Source organism: Chiloscyllium punctatum, chromosome 1 (assembly GCF_047496795.1).
Source record: "Chiloscyllium punctatum isolate Juve2018m chromosome 1, sChiPun1.3, whole genome shotgun sequence".
Classification (NCBI taxonomy): domain Eukaryota; kingdom Metazoa; phylum Chordata; class Chondrichthyes; order Orectolobiformes; family Hemiscylliidae; genus Chiloscyllium; species Chiloscyllium punctatum.
The window spans coordinates 153623438-153651350 of NC_092739.1; the positions used below are offsets into that span (position 1 = coordinate 153623438).

Below are 27913 nucleotides of genomic sequence, written 5' to 3' on the forward strand. Positions count from 1 at the left end.
AATTCTCTCCAAGACTTTGCCCACAACAGATGAGCAGGAAAGGTTTACATGAGTCCCAGTTTATTTGAAGGTAGAATATTAGAGGCCAGGCAACAGTTCAGTTTGAATGGAAAAATCCAAATGTAATAAAGATGTGGGTGAAGATTTCAGCAAATGAGCTGATGTTGGTGGAGGTTAGGCAATTTTACCAAGGTGGAAAAAGGAAGTCGGAGGGATGGTATGGATTTGTGATTAGAAGTTTATTTCAAATATGTAGCAGAGTCTATGAACAGTCTAACTCTGCCTTAGACAGAGGCCAGGGAGAGCTGTCAGAGTGAAATATTCTCCCAAACAGTAACTGTAAATGAAGTAATTTGACATTCAGTTTGACCGGGAATAAGCTGGGTTGGAAACAAATATCCTAAACTGAAATAAGGGTAATTATAAAGGAATGAAGGCAGGGGTGGCTGGATTGGACTGGAAAGGAGTTTAGCAGCAAAGGTATTTGCAGAACAATGGCTGACATTTAAGAAATAGTTCATCGCTTATAATAAAGATATATATCCTAACGAGTAATAAGGATTCTAGGAAGGGGATACCCCAAACCATGGTTAACCAGGGAAGTTCAGGATAATATCAGATAGGGGGGAGAAAAGGGGCAAAGATTTGCAATGTCAGAGAATTAGGGCTGAAAGAGGTTACAGACATAGGGATGGGGCGAGGCCACTGTGGAACTTTAAATACAAGCATGAGAATTTTATGATTAAGACATTGCTTGACTGGAGCTACAAAAGTCAGTAAGTGCATGGACAACAACTTAAAACTGAGATGTGGAGGAAACTTTTCTTTCAGAGGGTTGTGTCTTTGAAAGTCCTTACCACAGAGAGATGTGGGGTCAGAGTCCTGGTGTATATTAAAGGTTCAGATGAATAGGTTCTTGATCAGTTGAGGAAGCAAGGGTCATTAGGAAAGTGCAGGAATGTTAGATCATACATGATCCTATTGAGTGGAGGAACAGGCTCAAGGGGCTGAATGGCCTATTCCAGTTCCTATTTCTTATACACTTATGGGGCAAGGGGATTTGGTACAACTTAAGTCACGAGCAACAGAAATGGATGATCAAGTTTAGAATTATAAATTTGGAGTAACAAAGGCAGAAATGAGTGTTTCAGCATCCAAAGAATTGAGACCGGGACAAAATCGGTTGGTGTTATGGAGGTGGAAATGGATTGTGTTGATTGCACAAATATGTATTTGCTTTTCCAAAATGCAGCAAAATTCCATCTCCACTTCTCAGCCCATTGGCCCATCTGATCATAACCTGTTGTAATCTGAGGTAACCACCTTCACTGTCCACTACACCTCCAATTTTGGTGTCATCTGCAAACTTACTAACTATATCTTTATGCTGACCTCCAAATCATTTATGTAAATGACAAAAAGTAATGGATCCAGCACTGATCCTTCTGGCACTCCACTGGTCACAGGCCTCCAAACTGAAAAACAACCCTCCACCACCACCACTCCCCTCTGTCTTCTACCTTTGAGCCAGTTCTGTATCCAAATGGCTAGTTCTACCTGTATTTCATGAGATCTAACCTTGCCAAACAGTTTCCCATGGGGAACCTTGTCAAATGCCTTACTGAAGTCCATATAGATCACGTCTACCGCTCTGCCCTCATTAATCCTCTTTGGTACTTCTTCAAAAAAACTCAATCAAGTTTGTGAGACATGATTTCCCATGCACAAAGCTATGTTGACTATCCCTAATCAGTCCTTGCTTTCCAGATGTATGTACAGCCTGTCCCTCAGGATTTCCTCCAACAACTTGCCCACCACCGATGTCAGGCTCACTGGTCTATAATTCCCTGGCCTGTCCTTACCACCCTTCTTAAACAGTGGCACCACGTTAGCCAACCTCCAGTCTTCTGGCACCTCACCTGTGACTATTGATGATATAAATATCTCAGCAAGAGGCCCAGCAATTGCTTCCCTAGCTTGCCTCCGAGTTCTAGGGTACATTTGATCAGGTCTTGGGGATTTATCTACTTTTGTGTTTCAAGACATCCAGCACTTCCTCATCTGTAATACTGACATTTTTCAAGATGTTACCATCTATTTCCCTACATTCTATATCTACCATGTCCTTATCCACAGTAAATACTGATGCAAAATACTTGTTTAGAATCTTCCCCCATCTTCTGCAGCTCCACAGAAAGGCCATCTTGCTGATCTTTGAGGGGCCCTATTCTCTCCCTAGATACCCTTTTGTCCTTAATGTATTTGTAAAAACCCTTTGGATTTTCCTTAACTCTATTTGCCAAAGTTATCTCATGTCCCCTTTTTGCCCTTCTGATTTTTCTCTTAAGTATACTCCTACATACTTTATACTCTTCTATTTTGTCTATAACCGACATATGCTTCCTTCTTTTTCTTAACCAAACCCTCAATTCCTTTAGTCATCCAGCATTCCCTACACCTACCAAACTGTGTTACAATTATTCTTCTATTTTCAGTTTAAATCCATTGGCAGACTGCACACAGCAGTTTGTCTAAGTGTGTTGGTGTATGTAGCGAACAACCCCAACCAGCTCTGAACAACATTAACTAAGAGTCTAATGTCAGAAAGTCACTTAAAAGCACTTGCTGAGATGCTGAATCAAGTATTTCTGAACATGCAGATGTAGTTTGTAGTTTGACTCTAGTGCTTGAGATGATTGACACTCATTGAATAAGAATTAGCCTTTATTGTCAACTGCATTTGAATGAGTGCAGTGAAAAGTTCGTAATGTCGCCTTTCGGCTCCATCTTAGGTACAGGGTACCTAGGTACAGAATAATAAATTATTTGTTACAGACTTGAGACAATTGTAAATAGAAGTTCAATGTAAAAATAAAGGATAAATAAGCTTTCTTTTAAAAAAGTACTTGTACTTTAGTCTTTTAACCAAGTCCTCGTCAGATTTCAGATTGCAGTGGTCAAGTATATAGGAGATGCTGGACATCAATTCTGGAAGTCTTGCTTGTTGTCCCCAATGGACTTGCTGCTGTCCCCCACCCCCGCACTGACCTCCACTCCATTCAGCTCTGGGACTTGTCACTGCTGCATCATCTTGGCCTGGGCCTTGTCTCTGGGACTCTCCTGCAGGACTTGCCTGAATTCACTGCTTCCTACAACTGCCTAGAGCCTGCCTGAACTTGCTACCACCATGCTGGTCAGGGCTGGGACTTGCCCTCCCCATGCCAGTCCCCATCATTCACCTCCAGTAAAAGTTGAAAGTTTAGAAAAAAAACAAATGGGCAGAGCAGAGCTCAGTCTAATGAGAAATCACTTACCACAAAGCAAGGGAGAAACAGACACCCTACCTCAACTTTGACAGGAGCAACCAATTTCAGTCATTAACTAACTTCAGTGTTTGCAGATATGTCATATGGTATACATATTTAACACCATCTTATCAAAACCATTTGATAAGTAGTAACATGCAAGTAGTTAAATGCTGCAATAGACAGTCACAAAGTTAATCAACTGCAAAACCTGAATTCTGCTCTGAAGTAGTTTACATTGAATAAATATGTCACCAGTATCCCCAATAGTTTGGCTAACAGTCATTTACACAGACAGCTATGCCATGCTATGTAAAGCGTTCTTTGCTGTGGAGAGAATGTGTCTAGCAGGAGTACTGTATGTGGTTCCAGTCACCTCACTATAGGAAGGATGTGATTGCCCTGGAGGTTTGCAAAGGAGCTTCACCAGGATGTTGTCTGGGATGGAGCATTTTGTTGATGGAGAGGATAGATTCAGGTTATTTCCTTTATAGCAGAGGTTATGGGGAGGACGTGTTAGAAGTGTAAAAGATTGAAAGGCATGGACAGGGTAGACAGAAAGCAGCTTAGTTGAAGTTACAATAACAAGGTGTCATAATTTCAGGTGAAAAGCAGGAATTTGAGGAAAAACATTCATCCAGAGGATGGTGGGGGTCTAGAACGTGCTGCCTGACGACAACTTTACCACGTTTAGAAAAGTATGTGGATCAGCATGAAACATTCAAGCTTGTGGGCCAAGTGCTGAAAAGTGGGATTAGTGTACGAAGGTCAGTATAATCCAGTGGGACAAACGGCCTCTCCTCTATCACTCTGGGCTTCTTCCCCCTCCCCACCCCCTCACTTTTTCACAAAACTTTGAGACCTCAGGATTTGCAAAACTAATTGCTGATTCAGGCATTTGCAGATCAGGAGCTAGTTAGTAATTTAACATATTTGTAATGGAAATTAACTACTGATAATCTGTGATCACATACATACAGTATTTATGTTGTGTAACTTCTGCATTTTTTCACGTGTACCCAACTGAGCCAAAGGAGATGAAATAACAACCCACTGTGGCCACACACTGCATATCTTAAATTATCAATATCTTTGTAAATTGTAACTGGAATATGAAGAATTTTGGATGTCCAATGAAAACAGGTTCCCATCATGTTAACTCTCCACAATTCTTCAGCATCCATTAATAAGTCAGGATCCATCACCAGTCTTGGAACACTGTAGCTCAGCTGCAAGAGGTACTGAATTACCAAAGGGTTTCGGTAGTTCGTAACTTCCATCATAAATTCACTTTGGAATCAAGGTGACATTATTTATTACCAAGGAAAAAAATGTCACCAGCTAAATCACTATACACCAAAGAATTTCTAATCCGATAACATTTTGTTATTGTTTCCGATATCTGGGAGTTTTTCTTGTGTGGCTAATTGCTTTGCAACAAATCAATTGAAAAATATGGCTTTGATCATAAAGTAGAGGCTTCACTTGAATGGCATAGAGAACAATGCAGTTCATTATAAAGTAGGAGTGGGCCAGAGGGTCTTTCATTGCATGTGTTTGGATGGAGACTGTTCCTGTGTGTTAAACATTCCAATAGAGTTGTCATCCAAGTTCAGAATGTCCTTAATTTGAAGGAAAGGTTTAAGAAATATAGTCAAGTTTTCTCTTGAACTATTCAAATCCATCTCACGCCTCAGCTTATAAGTAATGTGGTGTCGACATAAAAAGGATTTTACAGCACTTATTGAAAATACTGTAACAGACATCTTAGGACATTCTTTATGAAGCCAGACTTGCCCTTTAGGTTAACGTATTTAATTTTTTCACTAGGAATTAATTGTCTTTAAAGAGGAGGAAATGATGTATCTGGGAGTGAAAAAAAAATGACTGAGTATCTCACATTTAATATTATCATCTCTGATTTAAGGTTTAGAAAATAAACAGAAAAGGACTGAGGAGGAAGGAAGTATAAATTCTGTGAATTTCATGTCAGATTAGGCATTTTAAAAAAAAAGGAAAGAGTAGATTGAGAGAGGAATCACTCTTAGCACCTGCCATCGGGTATGTTGGAAGCATTTACAAGTGGATATTGTTTATTAGGGAGTGGGACTTGAACCTGGAGCTTAGCTCAGAGACAGGAATATTACCCATTGTGCCACAACATCCTATTTAATCAAGTGTTGCAATGTCATTAAAAGGGATCATAGCTATGTAAATTCAGCACCTTCAACCCATTCATCGTACATCAATAGTAGGGAAGATAGATCCGTTGACTATCATAGGTGAAAAATTGTGCCACCTCAGAATTTAAGAGAAACAACTTTGCAGAGGCTCTTTAAGTTTATACTGATCTTGGAGCGGAAGTACAGATTCTGGACATGCTCCAAAATGTGGCCACAAAATTCTACAACTTCCAAATCCACCATGCAGTATTAGATCAATTCAAGCAAACTGATCGAAATGATGAAAATGGGACTTCTCAGTCATACAGAACATTTTGCAAGCCTGTAAAAACAAAATGCACAGCATGCTTTAAACATTTTTTAAACAAGGTTGCATCCAGATGGCTTATTTCCAAATACTCAACAAGCTTCAATAAGTATGCTGCAATAACTTAAAAAAAATAATTTGAGTGGCAAGGATAATAAGTGGGATCCCAAGTTGGATATTAGGCTGGAAATCAAACGTGTACTCCAACACAACAACAAGGGTATGTATCATTCAAACAGAATTTAATGGTTTCAGAAAGGCAACTGCTCTCGGCCTGACTGTTCTCATATGAGTTGAGCACAAGCAATGTCCAAGTCCGCCTTATAGCTGACTAACACTAAGGAATCCATCACCTTTCACTGAACTGGCTCATCAATCTCCTTTCAGTGGACCAAATTTTCTTAAATGAAAATTTTCAGATTTTCGTGAAATAGGTCCCAGGCATAACATGTTAATTGATACTTCACTTAACAGAATGCTGTCCAGGCACCAAGCTAACTTCATACCAACTGGTTTAGAGAAACCTCAGCTAGTTACATGATTATTTTGGGTCATATAAATGTCATGAACTTTTGTTTCTTAGGCTAATGGAAAATCCTATCTGTATGTTAACCACAAATTATAGACTTTTGTCCCCCAAATAAAACAACAGAGCACGTTACAACAACAATTACTGCTGTGAAAGGAAAGGCAATTGCCACGGATGAAGCTAAAGAAGAGTCACTTCATTAAACATTCTTGAGCTCAAAGCATGTTTTTGTATATTGGTTAGTTAGTTGTTGTTTGGCCATTGTGTTTAATTAACTGAGCTCTGGTTTCTGTCTTTGCTCAAAATTAAAACTAACAAGAAAGGAATTTCCCATAATGTAGTCACAAATAAACAATTCTATTCCCCTTAAAGTTTATTCTTATTATCAAGCTATGTTTCTACCGATTCAGTCCACTGCTGTTGCTTCACTTTCCTAATCTCGTGGTATACTGTTACTACATCTCTTGATTATGCTGTATCAGATCTCCAGGTAATGCTTTAGAGCCCCTGAGGTTTCATCCTAACCATGTTCCATATCTTTATGGCTTTTGCAACAGGCTTTTGTTTAGTGTATGGGCAGTAGACAGATTTTCATCTTTACATTTATTTCAGGTTTCAGGTGTAAGGAAAGTATTAGAAAAATTGGTTACCATCATGGTTAGAGTGGCCATATCTTCCTCCAGGCTGACCATGCTTGGGCAGAGGAGTACAGCAGGTCAGGCAGCATCAAAGGAGAAGGAGAATCGATGTTTCGGGCATAAGCCCGATCGATTCTCCTTTTCCTGTGATGCTGCCTGACCTGCTGCACTTTTCCAGCAACACATTTTTAAGCTCTGATCCCCAGCATCTGCAGTCCTCACTTTCTCCTTGGGCAGAGGAGTGGCAGATGGAATTTAATTTAGATAAGTGCAAGGTGCTGCATTTTGGGAAAGCAAGTCTTAGCAGAACCTATACACTTAATGGTAAGGTCCTAGGGAGTGTTGCTGAACAATGAGACCTTGTAGTGAGGGTTCATAGCTCCTTGAAAGTAGAGTCGCTGTTGATAGAATAATGAAGGCGGTGTTTGGTATACTTTCCTTTATTGGTCAGAATATTGAGTACTGTTGTAGCTGTACAGGTCATTGGTTAGACCACTGTTGGAATATTGCGTGCAGTTCTGGTCTCCTTCCTAGCGGAAAGATGTTGTGCAACTTGAAAGGGTTCAGAATGGATTTACAAGGATGTTGGCAGGGTTGGAGGATTTGAGCTATAGGGAGAGGTTGAATAGGCGGGAGTGTTGGAGACTGAGGGGTGACCAAAATAATGAGGGGCATGGATAGGATAAATAGACAAAATCTTTTCTGTGGGGTGGGGAGCTCCAGAGCTAGACGGCAGAGGTTCAGGGTGAGGGAGGAAAAGATATAAGAGACCAAAGAGCAACTTTTTTCACGTAGAGGGTGGTACATGTATGGAATGAGCTGCCACAGGAAATGGTGGAGACAGTTGCAACATTTAAAAGACACCTGGATGGGTATATGAACAGGAAGGGGTTGGAGTGATATGGGCTAGGTGCTGGCAGGTTGGACTAGATTAGGTGAGGATTTCTGGTCAGCATGGGCAAGTGGGACCAAAGGATCTGTTTCTGTGCTGTTCATCTTTGACTCTATGCTGGTCTAATCAGCATATTGAGTCATGTGATGTGATCTGTAATTCTAAGAAAGCACAGCAGAGATCATTAGCTCTGACCTATCTGCTGAATCTTGTTTCCAGATAGTTAAAAGGGTTAAGACAAAGAATTTTTTTTTGGTTTTCTTCTAATCAGTGCTACAAGCCTTCAGTAGAATTAAATTTGACAGAAGCATGATACTGACCTCCCTGAAGCAACGTCTTTTCGATGTGACAAAAATATAAAACTAAAGCTGAACTGAATTCACTTCTTTACAATTTAAAATAGTAGTCGTTTGTGACAATGCACAGCAGACAAAGAATTTGCATTAACACTGAACTTTTCACAATCTCAGGATGACCCAAAGAACTGCAAAATTACTGTAAAATAGGAAAGCACTTTCATAATTCAGAGTATCACAACTGAAACTAGTTTGATTTCAGTGAAATTTCATCCTTTATTTACATGTGTATTACAGTCATTTCCCCACTTTGTAGTTCATTATTATTTCTAATTCAATTCAAATTTCAACCATTAAATTAGCTGTTATTTTACAATACAAAAAATTATACGAAAAAGTGCAATCCTAAATGTTACTCTCTCAACAATCCCCCTCGCAGTAAAACAGTTTACAATACTTACTCAATATTTACATACCAGTGCAATCGATGCTAAATTATACATATTAACAAACTACTAATTTTATGCACATGGAAGTAAGAGGACAGGAAGAACATTCTGGAAGCAATATGTGAAGACTTTACAGAAAAATCAGCAATTGGTTTATATGATGCCTTGTGCGTTTTCACAGCTCATGGTTCAAGTGATCAGGCAAATGATACATCAGGAAAAGACTATTAAGCACTTGGTCCCAAGTACAAATGTTCTACTGTATGTATCTGTAAAGTTAGGGCATATTTACAGAATTGGGAGGGAAAAGTGTGGGAGTGAGGGACTCTTCTGGCAAACAGTAATTGTGAAGGGTTTACCATCTTTGCTATTATCACTGGAATAGCAAGTCCTCCATAAATAAGATTTCTGCCTTACACTAAAACATGGAAGAACTGTGGAATGCAATTCCCAAACTAATTGTAAATCCAATTCCATTTTGGGATTCTGAACACTTTAAGTTGTCGTAATGCTTGATTCTTGGGATGTCAGTGATTTTATTTTTGTGATGCAGTGTTAGAAACAGTTGGCAAGTTATGCCAATAATTCCAAAATATCAAAATTCCTTTTCCAAAAAAAAAGGTGTCTATTTAAATTACTCAATTATCCTCTTTCTGGATTTTTAAGATATTAGTTCCAAGGACAGGTCCAATATTTGTACTGATTGATCATTTTTTAAAAATGATTTTATAGTGAAAGAAGAACCATAAATAGCCATTTTTGATGTACCTTTCTGAAACATTAGATTTGATTTGTGTCAAGAAAGACCAGATTAAGTAAAAGCACAAGTCCAGGTGGCTCCAGAATGTTGTTCCAGTTGTGTTTTTCTCCCCCAACAGACAGCCATTTGACTAAATTCAGCGATTATATAAGATAGCTATCTTCTAAAAGACAATGCATGCACTTTTTTCAGTTGTGCACATAAAATGGCGGTCTGTGGCCACTTCAATCAACATGCTGTTCATAGAGCATTATCTTTTAGCCTTTTTGCAGTGGTGTCACTAGAATTTAACCACATCTTGAGATTTTCCTTTCACTCCATTTCACTATAATTTAAGCTTGTTTTCAAGTGAGTATTGAAGAGGCTATTCTCTCAACAGTGAGGTGAGGATGATTTTTCAGAGGAAGCACTCAATACAGCAGATGATCAAATCCTGGAATGAACAACAAAAGATAATGGGAAACTCAGCAAGTCCATTCGTATGTGGAAGCAAATAAGGAAGATTATGACTTTTTTTTAGCAAATCCATTGGCATCTGGAAGCAAAGAAGGAAGGTTATGAATTTTTCAGAACCCCCAATTACTTAATTTATCTTTTTTCTACTCACATGTTGATGGACTTGCTGGATATTTGTAATGTGTCGCAGTAGGGCGATGCACAGTTACTAAAGTCCAAAGTTATTTCTCAACAGTGCAACCACCAATGTCATTTTCTGTAAAGGATCTTTAATCTGTATAAGACTTTGTATCTCACCTCACTGAAAAACATGTTAGCGAAATCACTGCTTCCACATATCATACCAAACAATGCACCTTGCAACACAGCAATGTTTCACATCAATCACTTGTTTAAAACTTCACAATCCACAACAGGCTGTGCATTCTTCTATGCAGGTTGGGAAAGTTTCCAACTCTGTATCTGTCACTGTTTAATGCTCTGATTTCAAGGTTTGATACAAATTAGTCATTAAAAAAAACTTACCTAATTTTACTTGATTGCAACAGCTAATTAGAATGTTTTTAACTTGTTAGCAAAGACCAGACTCTGCACTCCCCTTCCAAGTAGATTGAAGTATTTACATTTTCAATTTTGATCATTACTCTCTGTAATGCATTCCAAAAAAATATAAACTCCCTGCTCAACAGTGCAATAGCCACTCCAATTGCAATGTTAAACTATTAATCTGAAGGTGACCTGTGGGTTTTACTTATAAAGGAGTGCAGCAAGATAGAACCCTCTCTCCTAGAACTGGAACAGTAAGCAGATGTGGTGAACTGAAGGGGGTAGAATTGTCCTAAAGATTAACATGTTGTACAGTACATTCTTCACATACAGTTCTACTGAAGATAGATCATGTCCTAACCCTTGCTTATTTTACATTTGACTGAACAAGTGGTGTGAAAAAGTTGAACAGTGTGATTATTTATAGAAAACTCAAAATCTGGGTTACCCACTGGTACTAGCTAGCTCAAGATAACATGCCCTTTTTATTGGCCTATACAGAATGTAAAACTCAAAAGGCTGAGATCAAGCAAAATATGCCAAGGGTAAAAAAGATAATATGTGCCAATTAGTCAATAGTCTGGATGTCAAATGAAAATTTGTCTCATTAGTTGTATAATATGGAGATAGGAGAAAAAGGGAAGAAAAACATCAATAGCCAAGGTGCCCATGAAAGTGTTTTCTAACACAGCTATGAAGCAAAAGAAATTAAGTTACCCTGTTTGTCAAAGGAACTTCCATTGTGACCAATTTCAACTTCTTTCACAGCCAGTTTGATTATACATTGACTCTGCTACCCAAAACGAAAGCCCACCAATACTGGCAAAGCAATCTTATGATTAATGGAACAATTATTTTAAAGTTTGATTATTTTAAGAAATGAATCAGAAGAAATAAAATGTCAGCACAGACAAAGAACAATCTTTAGTTTAGGAATGGGTTTCACTGATGGTGTTGCAAGTTAACTGTTGACAGAAAAACAAGAAACAACTATTTGCAGTGGATGGGTAAAGGCTATCTGAGAATTGGCCAACAGCAATAAATCAAAATCTCCATCAACCCTTGTCTAGCTGTACGCCTTGATGGCAGGGTGCTCATTTGTTGAAAAATGAGCATTGTAAAATAAATTGCATTTGTACAGCACCTAATCCTAGCCTGAAGACATTCCAAAATGCTTACAATCAACAGTATACTGTTCAAGTGTAGTTAACATTGGGATGTACAGTAGTCAGTTTGCACATATCAAGATTCCATAAATGACACATGACAAAGACATTAATCTATTCTGGTGCAGTTGGTGGGGACTCTAAGATGATAGGCAGTAGGTGTCTGCTAAGCAAGCAGTTAGGAGCCTACCTAATACTTTTCTCCCTCCTTCATAGCTGCTCACCTTTCTGAATTGTTGCTTCTAAATATTTGGATGTTAAATAAATATTGTTTTAACATTCAGGCAATGGATCTGTAGCATCTAAGTAAGTGGGAATACTGAGAAAAGCCTTCATTCATTTGATTTGGAAACTGCAAAAGCATAAAGATTTCAAATCTGAGCTGAAAAGTGTTGTTTCCTCATATATAAACTATTACTTGGGTTAGACTTAGTGTCAAAGCTAGAAGTTAACAATAACCAGCTGAACCAAGTGTTCTGCAGAGTCACATTACAGAAACAAAATAATTGACATTATTGCAGTAAAGTCTGAATGAAGAAATTAAAGTATTAATGTTGGATTTAGACTAGGCAGAGCATTAAGGAAAGCGGATTAGTTTCCCCACAGACAGGAATTGCTAAGATAAAATCAGATTTTTGGCCCTTCTTCCATCTGTCAGCATTTGCCAGTTCTACATAATTCAAAGACTGCACAATTGAGAAAATAAATCACCTTCATTGTCCGTACAAAAAAATGCTGAATCTGTAGGGCATTTTAGGATGAAATGCTAGTGATGGAAATAACCCATGAACTACTAATAAAAAAAAAACATTTGTCTCAGTTTTTGACCCATGAGCTAAGTGGCCAGATGTGGTTCCTGGTCCCATCAATGTATTAGTATAGAGTAGAACTGTACGTTGGGAAGTTGATAAGAGGGGAATTGCTAGAGATCCTACTGCGCTTAAGACTAAAACAAATGAGCTTGTCAACTAGCTCAGTCAGCCAGTAGTTACTTGCTCCTCTCTTCACTGATGGCAAGAAAATACAAATTCCTGCTCCTTTTAGGGGGCATATTTAAAGGTGAAAAGCAAAAGACTGTAGTTTAAGAAGTAATTTACAGTCTTATGAAGAGGAAAGAAAAATAGGTCAATTGTTTCTGCATCTTGGTACAAAATAAATTGAACTAGCTTTGATTCCCTAATTAAGAAATTTTTATTAAAGAATAATTGTTCAGTGTGTTCTGGTTTAGAAGTATCCTTGACTACCTTTCTTCCAGCCCTAAGCTTGCTATCTATGAATGATAATAATCATGGTTTATTACCTTTCACAGATAATATAAAAAGTCCCACAATTTTAGAATCTAATGAATGTAAAAGTAATAGCAATTCCACATTAAAACCAAAACAGGGGTATATCACCTGACCAGTTAAATCTAGTCACTGAAAAAAAATTTCCTTTTGACAAACAGACCAAGAGCTCAAGACCTGGCAGCATCTGTTTTCTCACTTTATTAAATTAACATTTTGGGAAGCATTTAGATTCCAAATTATATTTATAGTCATTGTACTTTGAAACTACTAATTTCAGTAATCATTATTAATGCATTGTGGCTTTTTAAATTCAAAAAAAAGTTACTCTAAATTCAAGTAAATTATTACAAACTTTAGCAATAACTCAAATTTGACATGGTCAGTTGAATTATGTAGTACCTCAGAATGTCTTGTCCTCACTTGGTGAGAATAAAGAGGTGCAAACATCATATGACAAATTGGATTTCCCAATGCCAAACATTCAAGTTTCTACAATGTCCATTAATTTCTGGAGTGAGAGATCTGGGCACAGACTTTGGTGTATGCCCTGAATTAAATGGAACGAGTACACAATGTGCTGTTCACACCTGCTGAAAAAACTCAGATTTCTTTACATAAGCATTTTACAACTGGTCAGATTTTTTGCATTTATTATTAAGGTCCTTATTTTTAAAATTTAAATGCCTCTTTGTATCACTCCATTAGTTAGTGATTAGTAGCAATAATAATCATATTTCTGGGTCGCTAGAATCCCATGAATTAAATCAGCACCAGTTGAAATTTCTGCTAAATCTGAGATTTGGAATCGCTATTAACATGCAGTAATGTTGGTTTTTAGATTAGCCAATTGCAATAGTGTTCAGCAGGTAAAACCAAAAAATTCCGAGATAGTTGTGAATGCTGTAAATTCTGAAATTATTTTTCTTTTACAATATCTAAAATTATTGGAGCTCATTGCAGGCATTTCAACATTTGAAGGTGAAATGAAACTTTACCACCTTGGGCATAAGTCAATGTCATAACTATTTCTGTTGAAAGGTTATACTGATGATATTAATTTTTAATCATTGTTTTGAAGATATTGTTAAGCTTAAGTAATGCTCAGTTTTGCAGAAGAACCATGCTTGAAATACTGACCTCTGTGCAGAACAGGTGCTGAATTAATTTTTATGTTCACAGCATTCTCAATTTTTAATCCAAATGTCCATCATTTTCACTTTTTAAATCTGTAATGACATTTCTGGCTCAGCAAAATGGACCAAGTGGTTCTGTTGCAAGCAACAACTTTCAATATCAATGACTAAGCAAGCTTTCAGATCTCATGCTTGACTAGCACAAGACCACTCCAGTGTATATATCAAAGTTTCTTGTAAAACAGCCAGTGTGAAAGTACTTTTTAACATGCATAAAAAGGAGCAGTTTTCACAAGAGAACAGCAGAGATCAATATTCTGTTCAGTTAGAAATTGCTGGAGAAACTCAGTAGGTCTGGCAGCATTTGTGGAGAGAAAAGTTAACATTTTGAGACCAGCAACCCTTCAGACGCGAAACATTAACTATTTTCTATCCACTAATGCTGCCAGACCGGCTGACTTTCTCCATCAATTTCTGCTATTTGTTGTTTCAGACCTCCAGCATCTACAGTTCTTTGTTTTATTCTATTTGGTTCCAAGTGGCTGATAGGGAGCATTAAAGACATGATATATAGTACAGAGCATATAAATCACACAGCGAACAGTCCATCAAATTATTGTGATAAGTTGATATTTACTGCTAACCATAGTCACTTAGTTCTGTTCTTATAAAAGCTTATGTGCAAATTTGACTGAATTATTTTTGATCAAGTTTCGCTAGACACGCTAACCATGTCATAGGTGAACTGTTTCTTCATGTCAAAGCGAGACAACTTCACAAAGATCAAACGTCAAATCTAAACAGACCATTTCTATTGCTCCCAGGTTCTTACTAACTTTCATATTTCAGGGTAAAATTACAAAATTCACTGCCAAGGTTCCCTTTATCAAAACAATGCAGATCACCTTGCTTCCAATTTAGTGTTTCCTACCAAATTTTCCATAAAATGAGAAAGCATATGGGTAATTGTTAACCTGGACAGACAAAAGAAAAAAAATGTCAGCAAATAGTGTTACTCAAGAATAATTCTGTTCTCTAGCTTTCTTGGAACGTTCCTGAATGTTATTAAAATTGAGATGTAGCAATTCTGAATGACTATTTCTTTATATACAAGCTGAGGTATGTTATAAGTGTCCCTGTATAAATATGATCTGCAGTCATTCTGAAACAAGCCAACAGAACTGGCATCCGTGGCAACTTGAGACAGACCGTACTTGTATCTGGGTTCTAACAATAGAGCTATAATCTGTTACAATGGCCAAAAGCATGTAATATCACATTCTTTTCATTTTAGCACTTCTTTTTAACATATATCATCAACTTTATAAAGTTCTCTCTGGCCCTCTATCACCTGAAGTTCCTAGGGATGAATAAAAAGGTTTAAAAAAACAGATATTGCTTTTGATTATCGCTTCCTCTTTCTCTGGACAATGTGACCTCAACGGGATTTCACTAAGTGAATGCAAAACAAAAGGGCATTACATGATGAAAATCTCCGTCTTGGAAATACAGACACTAGTACATAATCTTCAGCGAGCAAATCTCACACATGCAGAGGGACAAGATGGAGAGATATGGATTTCTTAAAATGATTTTTGTCTCTTTCGGCCACAATCTCAATGGAAGTTGACCGGCACCTCAAGCCAAGTTTTCTTAAAAAAATCCTTCAGAGATTGACAAAATGAGGCTTTGAAGTGTCAAATGCAGGTGCCCGGTTGTGCAGGGGGAAGATGTTTCCTATTCCTCACAGCTCCAGACTTCTCTTTGTGATCCATTGATTTTTGCTGGGAAATGTCAACTAACGCACTGGCTACAGCAAGACCTAAGGGAAAAGGACACAACAAAACAAAACAAACTTAGTGCCTCAAAAGCTACAACATCGTTGGTGAGAAACACATATGATGAGAATGGTCGAAAGTCACCCAAGATGCAGGCATGCATGATTTCCCACACACAAAATGTGGCATCAGGAGCCTACCCTCAATACCTTCTGGCAGACTTACTGCCCTAAAACCCAGGAGGAAGATTTCCTTCAAACAAAGAGTTAATGGGGGCAGAATGCAGAAAACGTTTTTCTTCTGTCAATCAACACTTCAGCACCTTAGCGCGTTTGAGAAGATTTGTAATTCAGGTTGAGGTTCTGGATGTAGGTTTGTTCGCTGAGGTTCGTTTTCAGACATTTTGTCACCATATTAGGTAACATCATCAGTCAACACCAGTGTTTCACTGGTAGCTATGTCCCACTTTCTGTTTATGGATTTAGGTTTCCTTGGGTTGGTGATGTCATTTCCGTTGTTGGAAAGGACTTCACCAACACTGGAAATGACATCAACAACCCAAGGAAATCTAAACAAATAGAAAGTGGGACATAACACCAGCGCTTCACTGGAGGCTCACTGATGATGTTATCTAGTATGGTGATGAAACATCTGAAAACGAACCTTCCAGCTCAGCAAGCAACTTACATCCAGAACTTCAGAACCATCTTTTTACATTAAATTTTAATAAATGAGGAAAGGATGGCATATGTATTTAAAATTCCAATGAGAGATAAAGACATTGGCACAGTGGCTTATTTCATAGAATCACATGATAGTATATATAAATAGGGCCAGTGGAGTCCACACGGACCTCCATCCTGTCCCCGTAACCCCCACATTTAACATGGTTAATCCAGCTAGCCTGCACATCTTTGGGTTGTGAAACTGAGCACCTAGCAGGAACCCACACCGACACAGAGAGAATGTGCAAAATCTATTTAGATGTTGCCTGAGGTTAAAATCGACTTTAGGTGCTGTGAGGCAGCAGTGCTAACCAGTGAGCCACCACACCATCCTAGATTTTTGTACTCACATTCTATGCTTCAAAAATGTAAAATAGGATTTACATTTTAAAATGCCTAAAATAATTATTTGTAAAAGTAACTGGTGCTTTAATTCTTAAAACATTTTTTGCTGGATTATAATCTGTTCTTGATAGACTCTTTCTGGCATATGTCAAAAGGTGTGGCACTGGAAAGGTACAGCAGGTCAGGCAGCATCCAAGGAGCAGGAGATGTTCTGGCCGTAAGTCCTTCATTAGAAATATTCAGCTATAGTAAATAGTTGATCTTTTTGTGTGAAACAATCTGCATTTCAGTTGAGACTTAATTTGGGAAGAAAAATTGAGGCAAAGGACATGCTGAGATTTTCCAGCAATTTCTAGTTTTGTTTCTGATTTCCAGCATCAGTCGTTCTTTCAGGTTTTGTCTAGTTAAGATAAACAAAGGATTGTCACTGACCTGACTGCCCTGGTGGCGGTATTCCTCCCACTCCTCTTGGTAATCGTACAAATATCGAGAGAATAGCTGCTTTATTACCAAAGCACGGCTCTAACGCAATGGGTTTAGGGATAGTCTGCAAGAAAAGAAAAATTAATATTTACTAATTTCATAAAGGACCAAGTTAAGACTGGTATTGGAGGTTATGACAGCAGATATAAATTGGATTGAAAACTATTGATCTTTACGTGACTGACATATCCGGATTAAAGTCTAAAACTTTTTTTTAAATTATAGTTTTTTGGGACTGCATAAAGTTCTTAAAATATAAAGTTACATTCAACACCATTAATCATTAGCTTCTTCTTGAACACTAGCTCCTTTCATTGAGGAGAAGACAGCCGTCCAATGAATAATACTGAAACATACTGCACACATATAAAAAGAGTCATTGAGCTGTACAGCACAGAAACAGACCCTTTGATCCAACTCGTCCATGCTGACCAGATATCCTAAATTAATCTCGTTCCATTTGCCAGCATTTGGTCCATATCCCTCTGAACCCTTCCTATTCATATACCCATCCAGAAGCCTTTTAAATGCTGTAATTTAACCAGCCTCCATCATTTCCTCTGGCAGCTCGTTCCATACGCGCACCAGCCTCTGTGTGAAAAAGTTGCACCTCAGGTCCCTTTTCATTCTTTCCCGGCTCACCTTAAACCTATGCCCTCTAGTTTTGGACTACCCTACCCTGGAAAAAAGACCTTGGCTGCCCCTCATGATTTTATCAACTTCTATAAGGTCACCTCTTAGCCTCCAAAGGTCCTGGAAAAATAACCCACCTATATAGTTCCATATTGCTCAAAACCTCCAACCCTGGCAATATCCTTGTAAATCTTTTATGAACCCTTTAAAGTTTCACAATATCCTTCCTATAGCAGGGAAACTAGAAATGAATTCAGTATTCCAATAGTGGCCTAACCAATATCTTGTACAGCCACAACACGACCTCCCAACTCCTATACTCAATGCACTGGCCAATAAAGGAAAGCATACAAAATGCCTTCTTCACTATCTTGTCTATGTGGGACTTCACTTTCAATGAACCTTGAACCTGCACTCCAAGGTGGCTTTTTCAACAACATCCCCCAGGATCTTACCGCTAAGTAAATGTACAAACAAAGCTTGAAAAGCAATATTTGTGGTCAAATCATGTCAAGTTACCTAATAAACCATCTTCTCTCTGCACAACTGAGGCCCACTGGTGTAAATTTGGGTCAGTAACTTGGTTTGCACAGATGGGTCGATGGGATCGAATGTTGAGAAACATAGAATTCTTACACCGTATCAAGTCCACATCAATTCTCGAAACAGCACCCCATCCAGATCCACCCCACCATTCTGAGAGCTTTCTGATGTTTAATACTCACCTACTCTTTGCTTTCAAATGCAAACCTGCTTTTAATTAAAAATATCCTTTCTGTACATTTTAAATTTTGCAAATAATATCAGAAGCTGTGTGTACATTTAAATCAAATCCCATGTAAAAACATCAATAGACAATAGGTGCAGGAGTAGGCCATTCTACCCTTCGAGCCTGCACCGCCATTCAATATGATCATGGCTGATCATTCCTAATCAGTATCCTCTTCCTGCCTTATCTCCATAACCGTTGATTCCACTATCTTTGAGAGCTCTATCCAACTCTTTCTTAAATGAATCCAGAGACTGGACCTCCACTGCCCTCTGGGGCAGAGCATTCCACATCTCTGTCCTAAATGGTCTACCCTATATTTTTAAGCTATGTCTTCTGGTTCGGCACTCACCCATCAGCGGAAACATGTTTCCTGCTGCCAGAATGTCCTATCCTTTCATAATCTTATATGTCTCAATCAGATCCCCTCTCAGTATTCTAAACTCAAGGGTATACAAGCCCAGTCGCTTCAGTCTTTCAGTGTAAGGTAATCCCGCCATTCCAGGAATTGACCTCGTGAACCTACGCTGCACTCCCTCAATAGCCAGAATGTCTTTCCTCAAATTTGGAGACCAGAACTGCACACAGTACTCCAGGTGTGGTCTCACCAGGGCCCTGTACAGCTGCAGAAGCACGTCTTTGTTTCTATACTCAATTCCTCTTGTTATGAAGGCCAGCATGCTATTAGCCTTCTTCACTACCTGCTGTACCTGCATGCTTGCCTTCATTGACTGGTGTACAAGAACACCCAGATCTCTCTGTACTGCCCCTTCACCTAAACTGATTCCATTGAGGTAGTAATCTGCCTTCCTGTTCTTGCACCAAAGTGGATAACCATACATTCATCCACATTAAATTGCATCTGCCATGCATCTGCCCACTCACCTAACTTGTCCAGGTCACCCTGTAATCTCCTAACATCCTCATCACATTTCACCCTGCCACCCAGCTTTGTATCATCAGCAAATTTGCTAATGTTATTGCTGATACCATCTTCTATATCATTAACATATATTGTAAAAAGCTGCTGTCCCAGCACGGATCCCTGCGGTACCCCACTGGTCACTGCCTGCCATTCCGAAATGGAGCCGTTTATCACTACCCTTTGTTTCCTATCAGCCAACCAATTTTCAATCCAATCTAGTACTTTGCCCCCAATACCATGCGCCCTAATTTTACTCACTAACCTCCTGTGTGAGACTTTCTGAAAGTCCAGGTACACTACATCTACTGTATCTCCCTCATCCATCTTCAGAGTTACATCCTCAAAAAATTCAAGAAGATGAGTCAAGCATGATTTTCCCTTCATAAATCCATGCTGGCTCTGTCCTTTCCTGTTACTACTATCCATATGTGCTGTAATTTCATCCTTTATAATAGACTCCAGCATCTTTCCCACCACTGAGGTCAGACTAACTGGTCTATAAATTCCTGCTTTCTCTCTCCCACCTTTCTTAAAAAGTGGTGTAACATTTGTGCCACCCTCCAATCCTCAGGAACCGACCCCGAATCTATCGAACTCTGGAAGATAATCACCAACGCATCCACGATTTCCCGAGCCACCTCCTTCAGTATCCTGGGATGTAGACCATCAGGCCCCGGAGACTTATCAACCTTCAGATCTAACAGTCTCTCCAACACCAAATCCTGGCAAATATAAATTCCCTTCAGTTCAGGTCCTTCAGCCACTGTTACCTCAGGGAGATTGCTTGTGTCTTCCCCAGTGAACACAGATCTGAAGTACCCATTTAATTCTTCTGCCATTTCTTTGTTCCCCGTAATATATTCCCCTGTTTCTGTCTTCAAGGGCCCAATTTGAGTCCTAACCATTTTTTTGCCTTGCACATACCTAAAAAAGCTTTTACTATCCTCCTTTATATTCTTGGCCAGTTTACCTTCGTACCTCATTTTTTCTCTGAGTATTTCCTTCTTAGTAATCCTCTGTTGCTCTTAAAGCTTCCCAGCCCTCAGTTTTCCCACTTATCTTTGCTATGTAATACTTTTTCTCTTTTAACTTTATATGTTTCTTAACTTCTCTCGTTGGCCATGGCCACCCCTGCCTCCTCCTGGTATCTTTCTTCCTTTGAGGAATGAACGGATCCTGCAACTTCTGCATTATACACAGAAAATCCGCCATTGTTCCTTCACGGTCATCCCTGCTAAGGTATTGCACCATTGAACTTTGGCCAGATCCTCCCTCATAGCTCCACAGTTCCCTGTATTCAACAGAAGTACTGTCACTTCCGACTGTACCCTCTCCCTCTCAAATTGCAGATTGAAGCTTATTGTATTATGGTCACTACTTCCCAATGGCTCCTTCATTTCGAGGTCTCTGACCAATTCTGGTTCGTTACACAATACCAGATCCAGAATTGCCTTCTCCCTGGTTGGCTCCAGCACCAGCTGCTCTAAGAATCCATCTCTGAGGCACTCCACAAAGTCTCTTTCTTGAGGTCCAATACCATCCTGATTCTCCCAGTCTACCTGCATGTTAAAATCCCCCATAACAACTGTAGTAACATCTTTGCGACAGGCCAATTTCAGCTCCTGATTCAACTTACATCCGACATCCAGACTACTGTTTGGAGGCCTGTAGATGACTCCCAAGAGGGTCTTTTTACCCTTAGTATTTCGCAGCTCTATCCACACTGACTCTACATCCCCTGACTCTAGGTCCCCCCGCGCAAGGGACTGAATATCCTCCCTTACCAACAAGGCCACCCCACCCCCTCTGCCAGTCAGTCTGTCCTTACGATAGCACGTGTAGCCTTGAACATTCATTCCCCAGGCCCTGTCCACTTGAAGCCACGTCTCAGTTATCCCCACAATATCGTATCTGCCAATTTCCAAAAGAGCCTCAAGCTCATCCACCTTGTGTCTAATGCTTCGTGCATTCATGTATAGTATTTTTAATTTGTTACTGCTCTCACCCTTCCCATCAACCTCTATTTCACTCAACCTTACAGCTTGATCCCTTTCCCAGTTTTCTGCCTCATTGATGACAAGTTAGAACCTCAAAAAGTTAAACATGGTAAGCACTAGACCCATTAAATCTCTACTGGCTCAATAGAGTCTTAGAGTTATACAGCACAGAAACAGACTCCTTGTTTGAACTTATCCACACCAACCAGATATCCTAAACTGATGCAGTTCCACTTGCCAGCATTTGGCCCATATCCCTTTGCTGATTGCTGGGACAATTGCAAAGCATTTGGCTGTTTAACCCATTAAGTCTGTTCTATCATTCAGCTCTGCTAAATACAAGATGGTCTTTGTTCTTTTAAACAAAACCTATCAATTTTACAGGCACTGGTAATCCTCTAGTACCTTGTCCAAGTGACCATTTCTCTTGTGTGATTTGATCACGATTGTCAGCAAGGTATCTGAACTGCAGAAAACATTATACCTAAGCCAGTTTTTGCCCTCAAGTGGAAGTTGCTAACTGTGATCAGAAGCCAAATTCTCTCCCAGCTGAATAGTCTAGAGGTCAACTTCAGGACTCGAGTCACAATCTGTGGTACTGGATTAGACATTTACTCAAGTTTAGTACCACCAGGTAATCTAACATGCAGATCTCCTCTACGACCAAGCCAATTTTGTATCCAATGTACCAACTCACTGTAGATCTCATGTAACTTAATCTTCTGAACCAGCCTACCATGACGGACCTTGTCACTTTCTTAAAGTCCAGACAGGTAACATCTATTGCCTTACCTTCAAGCATCTTTGAGTTTCTAATGAGTGACAATCAACTTTGAGAGATGAAACCTTTCCTTCACAAAGCCAGGTTGACTATTTCTATTAAGTTTATTATTTTCCACTTGAGTAAATTCTATCCCTAAGAATCTTCTCCAATAATTTCCCTATCACTGATGTCTTATAATTTCCTGGATTATTCCTGTTGCATTTCTTAAAAGGAATGATATCGGCTATTCTCAATTTTCTGGGGCCTCACCTGTGGCATAGAGGATATAAAGATCTCAGTCAAGGCTCCTGCATTCTCCTCTCTTAATACCCTCTGAATCTTGGCACAGCCCATTAGGCCATGGGGACTTAGCTACCATAACATTTTCCAAGACACCAAACACCTCCTCCTCCTTAATATCAACATATGATCATCCACGTCCTTGTCCCTGGTGAATACAGATTTCCCATCTTCGACCTGTAACCCTTCAGAGTTTTCTTTTTGAGATATCCAGCTAATTTTCTTCTGAATAACCTGAATAAACCATCCTCCACCACACACTCAGGAACTACGTTCAGACAAGAACAATTTCAAAACAACTTTGGTATCACCCTTCTGGGTTAATGCACTTGCTACTGTTTGTTAAATAATGCAGATAGTTCACGTTAACATCACTATTGGTATCACTAGCAATTTTACATACCCTCTCTAATAATAATATTATGCTTGTTTTGCCTGAAGTAACATAACCAAGAGGAGGAGACTGGAGCAGGAAATCAAAGTGTGCTGGAAACAAAAACCTGACATTGCATTAATTAAGTCTACTACTAAAGATATACTTGGCAAAACAATACTAACACCACCATTTCCCAAAGCAAAATAAAACAGTTTGGAAGCCTGAATATCGAGCTCACAGAATTAGAGTAATTTGTATGGCACGCAAAAACACCAGTCAACTCATAGTGAATGCTCCAGTTTATTAAATCAGCAACATGACATAGCACCAAGCTTTTGCTTTACCCCCATATCTTTACACTTTTTAAAATCCAAATACTCATTCACTCCATGGCTGGGGAGGCAATGACCTAGTGGTATTATTACTGGACTGTGAATCCAGAGATCCAGATAACGTTCTGGGCACGGAAGTTCAAATCCTGCCAAGGCACAGGGTGGAATTTGAATTCAATAGAAACCATGAATTAAGAGTGTAATGATGACCATAAATTTGTTGTCAATTGTCAGAAAAACCCATCTGGCTCACTAATGTCCTTTAGGGAAGGAAACTGCCATCCTTACCTGGTTTGGCTACATGTGACTCCAGAACCACAACAATGTGATTGACTCAACTACCCTTGGGACAATTAGGAGTGGGCAATAAATACTGGCCCAGCTAGCGACATCCTCAGCTCATAAATGAATTGTAAAAAAAAACACCCTCTTGAATGCCTCAATTGAACCTGCCTCCACCACACTTCTGGGCAGTGCCTTCAATATTTTAACTACTCAGAGTGAAATTGTATTTCCTTAATTCATCTTTGCTTCTTTCACATTAAATCTGTTGCCTCTTGTTGTTTTTGAGACTGTGAACAGTTTCACCCTGTCTATTCTATCCGTCCTACTCATATTGATTTTGTTTTTTTTGTAAATTAAAACAGAGTATAGTTGCTGCTAAATTGAACTTAGTGTTACAGAGTAAATTAGTAAACATTCCAACAATTTTATTCACTTGAAAAAGACCCAGAGGCTTTTTAGCTGCATATAATTCTTCACATGTGCAGGGATTATATTGCAGGTTCCTTGAAGAAATTGCTGAGGTGCTAATGCGAGGCAGCTGAACGTTCAGACAAATGAAGCCAAAGCAGATTCCTGTACTGGGTTTATAATTAGTCTCTCATTCACGCGATGAGAACTAGATGGAAATGCATCAAAGTCACAACTGGGAAACTGGTCAATTAACTGAACTAGTCTGTGTTAATCCTTAGCCTTGTGAGAGAAATATATAGACACCCAGAGGTTCCAACACAGATGGGCAATTAATAGTCCCCAAGGTCTGACGGCGTATATCCTAGGATTTTAAAGGAAGTAGGAGCAGAAAAAGTAGATCCACTAGTTATAATATTGCAAAAATATCCTGGATGAGGGAATGATTCCAGTGGATTGGAAAAATGCTAACACAATGCCCCTATTTAAAAAGTGAGGGAGACAGAAAATAGGAAACCACAGATCAGTTAGTTTAACATGTATCATTGAGAATTATTAAAACCCATTATTAAGAAAGTAATATCAGGACATTTGCAACATCAAAATGCAGTCATTAGAGTCAGCATGGTTTTATGAAGGGAAAATCAGGAGTTGCTGGAGTTCTTTGAACATGTAAAAAGCAATTGTGGATGATGTAGATGTTGTATATCTAGCCATCAGAAAGCATTTGATAAGGTGCCACACAAAAGGTTAACAGATAGGATAAGATCATATTTAATTTCATTTATTAATTGTCACGGGCATTTTATTACAAAATACGGTTAAAGCTTCAACGGTTAACACTGCTGTCTCACAGTGCCAAAGCCCAGGGTTGAATTTCAGCCTCAGGTAACTGTGTGGAGATTATATGTCCTCTCCATGACCATTGACAGTTGGACCTTAAAGAGTGTAGTGGAACAGAAGGACCTTGGAGTTCAGGTGCATGGTTCTCTGAAAGTGGAGTCACAGGTAGTCAGGGCATGAAGGTGGCTTTTGGCACACTGGCCTTTTTCATCAGTCAGAGTACTGTGTGTAAAAGTTGGGAAGTTATGTTGCAGTGTACAGGAAGCTGGTGAAGCTGAATTTGGGAATATTCTGTTCAGTTTTGGTCACCTTGCTATGGGAAGGATGTTACTTAACTGGAAAGAGTGCAGAAGAAATTTACAAGGATGTTGTCAAGACTCAACGGCCTGAGTTCTAGGGAGAGGTTGGACAAGTTCAGACTTTTTTCTTTAGATTGTAGGAGACTGAAGGGGATCTTATAAAAGTGTCTAAGATCATGAGAGGCACGGATAAGGTGAATCATTCTCTTTTTCCAAGGGTTGGGGAATCGAGAACAAGAAGGCATCAGTTTAAGGTTAGAAGGGAAAGAATAAAAGGGAACCTCAGGGGCAACTACTTTACACAGAGGATGGTACGCATATGGAATGAGCTACCAGCAGAAGTGGTTCAGGAAGGTACATTAACAACATTTAAAAGACATTTGGATAAATACATGGATAGGAAATGTTTAGAAGGATATGGGCCAAGTGCAGAGAAATGGGGTTTGTGTGGATGGACATTTTGGTTGCATGGACCTGTTTGGGCCAAAGGGCCTGTCTCCATGCTGTAGGACTCTGATTCTGACTGTGGAGGTTTCCTCCGGATGCTTTGGTTTCCCCCCACCATCCAAAGATATGCAGGTTAGGTCAATAGGCCATGCTAAATTGCCTACAGTGCCCACGGATGAGTAGTTGAAGTGCATTAGTTATGGAAATGAAGGTTGGGAATAAGGGAGAAATAGGTCTAGGTGGGATGCTTTTCAGAGGGTCTTTGTGGACTTGATGGTCTGAATGGCCTGCATCCACACATAGGGATTCTGTAGTGTCGCCACTCTCCACTGCCATTTCAAATAAGTCAAAAACTAGAATATAAGGGCAGAAAAATTAAGATATCAAGAACAGATATTTAACTTCACAGTCCTTATTAAGTGCTCTGCCATGGGTCATGGGCCTGCTGACCAGGCACAAGTCCCCTTTGTCGCACAGCTGCCACTGGAACAAAAGTCACCTCCACTGATGCCCTCGTCACTATGAGTCCTTTATGGAGTTCACCAATGCAGCCACTGCTGATGCTGCCGGGTCTCGTATTTGGTCCAAACTCTCCTCCACCGTTGCCTCCATGTATCTGCACTGGACGCAGACACTCTTGGGAACCCAAACTCACCTTTGCTGCAAGGGTCATGAGTTAGCGCTAGGACTACCTCATTAGCAGCCACCAAGAACCCAAACATGCCTCTAACGCTGTTGCCCTGCCTCAACACTGCTGGGCCTACTTGAGTCTACACTGCTGGGCCTACTTGAGTCTGCACTGCTGCACCCACTCGCTGCTGCCAATGGATACCATCACTGCAACAGAGTTCTTTCCAAATGATAAGCAAACAAAAAGAGAAATAAAGAAAACAGTAAGCCACACTGGCTGTAGCAAGCATAATACACCAGATTGGAAATAGATGAAATGCTGGAAAGACTGTTTCGGCCCTTGGATGTTAAGCAGGGAGGTGGTGAATGGACAGGTATTGCATCTTCTGTGGTTACATGAGAAGGTGCTGTGGGATGGGGTGGGTGATTGGGTGGGGGGGGGGGGAGCTACAAGAGGTAATGTTGATGGTCCCAGAAAAGACTGGGGTCTTCCGAAGAAACAATCCCTGCGAAATACAAATGGGAAATGAGGGGAAGATGTGTTTAGTAGTAGTTTATGCTGGGATTGTCTGAAATATGAATATGCAGCCTGGTGGGATAAAAAGTGAGGACAAAGGGGACCTGCTGTTTGTGAGTGATGGAAAAGGGCAAGGGGGGGAAAACACACGTGATAGGTTGGATGCAGTTGAGGGCACCTTCAACCACAGTGGGCACGAAACCATGGTTTTGGAGGAAGGAAGCCATGTAAGCAGTGTTTTGGAAGATGGTATCATCCGAACAGATATGACATAGGTGAAGGAACTTGGAGAATGACATGGAGTCCTTGAAGGACATGGGTTATGATGAGCTGTAGTGAAAGTAACTCTGGAAGTCAGTGGCTTTGTAGTGGATAGCAGTGGACAGTTTATTTCCCGAAATGGAGACTGGTCAAGAAAAGGAAGGGAAGCTTTAGAAATGGATGACGTGAAAGTTACAGAGGGGTGGAAATTGGAAGCAAAATTAACAAATTTTTCAAGGTCCTGGCTGCAGCGTGAAGCAGCACCAAAGCAGTCGTCAATGTACAGAGAAAAGAATGGTGGGAGGGGGCCAGTATAGGACTGGAAGGAGGATTGCTCCACGTAGCCCATAAAGAGGCAGGCATAACTAGGGCACATGCAGGTGCCATAGCCACTCCTTTGATGTGGCAGAAGTGAGATGAATTCAAGGAGAAATTGTTCAGGGAGAGAATAAGTTCAGCCTGGCGGAGACTTAATATTGTGTTCAACACCTTCAACTCAATTGAACCAACTCCCATTTCTTCCCTTTCTTTTAGCTATATTTGTTATATTCTCTGTCACCATGTCCTCCCTCCCCTCTCCCCCACCACAGTGGGACTCTCTGCTCTTTCAATTCTGTCAGTTAGACACACCACTGTTCTGCCATTCTCACATTCCAATCACTTAATCTGAACTATAACATCTTATATCCCCCAGCACCCTATGTCCACCCCTGCCCAAAGCATAAATGCTGGCCCCTCCACACTTCACTGCAGCTTTGATGAGGAATCATCTGGACTCTAAATGTTAGCTTGCTCTCTCTCCATGGTTGTTCTCTCACCTGCTGTGAATTCCAGACTCTAAAGGTGAA

At 39.7% G+C, this 27913-nt stretch overlaps 1 protein-coding gene across 1 annotated transcript in view; it reads right to left on the reverse strand.

The window, feature by feature from the left end:
• Window positions 1-8401: 8401 nt before the first annotated feature.
• The window catches only part of atrn (attractin), a 394002-nt gene continuing 374490 nt past the window's right edge, over window positions 8402-27913 (reverse strand). Inside the window, exons 28-29 of the mRNA XM_072577202.1 lie at window positions 17230-17344; window positions 8402-15771 (exon numbers count right to left, since the gene is read on the reverse strand). Coding sequence (XP_072433303.1) covers window positions 15647-15771; window positions 17230-17344 — 240 coding nt within the window. The 3' untranslated portion in view covers window positions 8402-15646. The remainder of the gene's footprint in view (window positions 15772-17229; window positions 17345-27913) is intronic.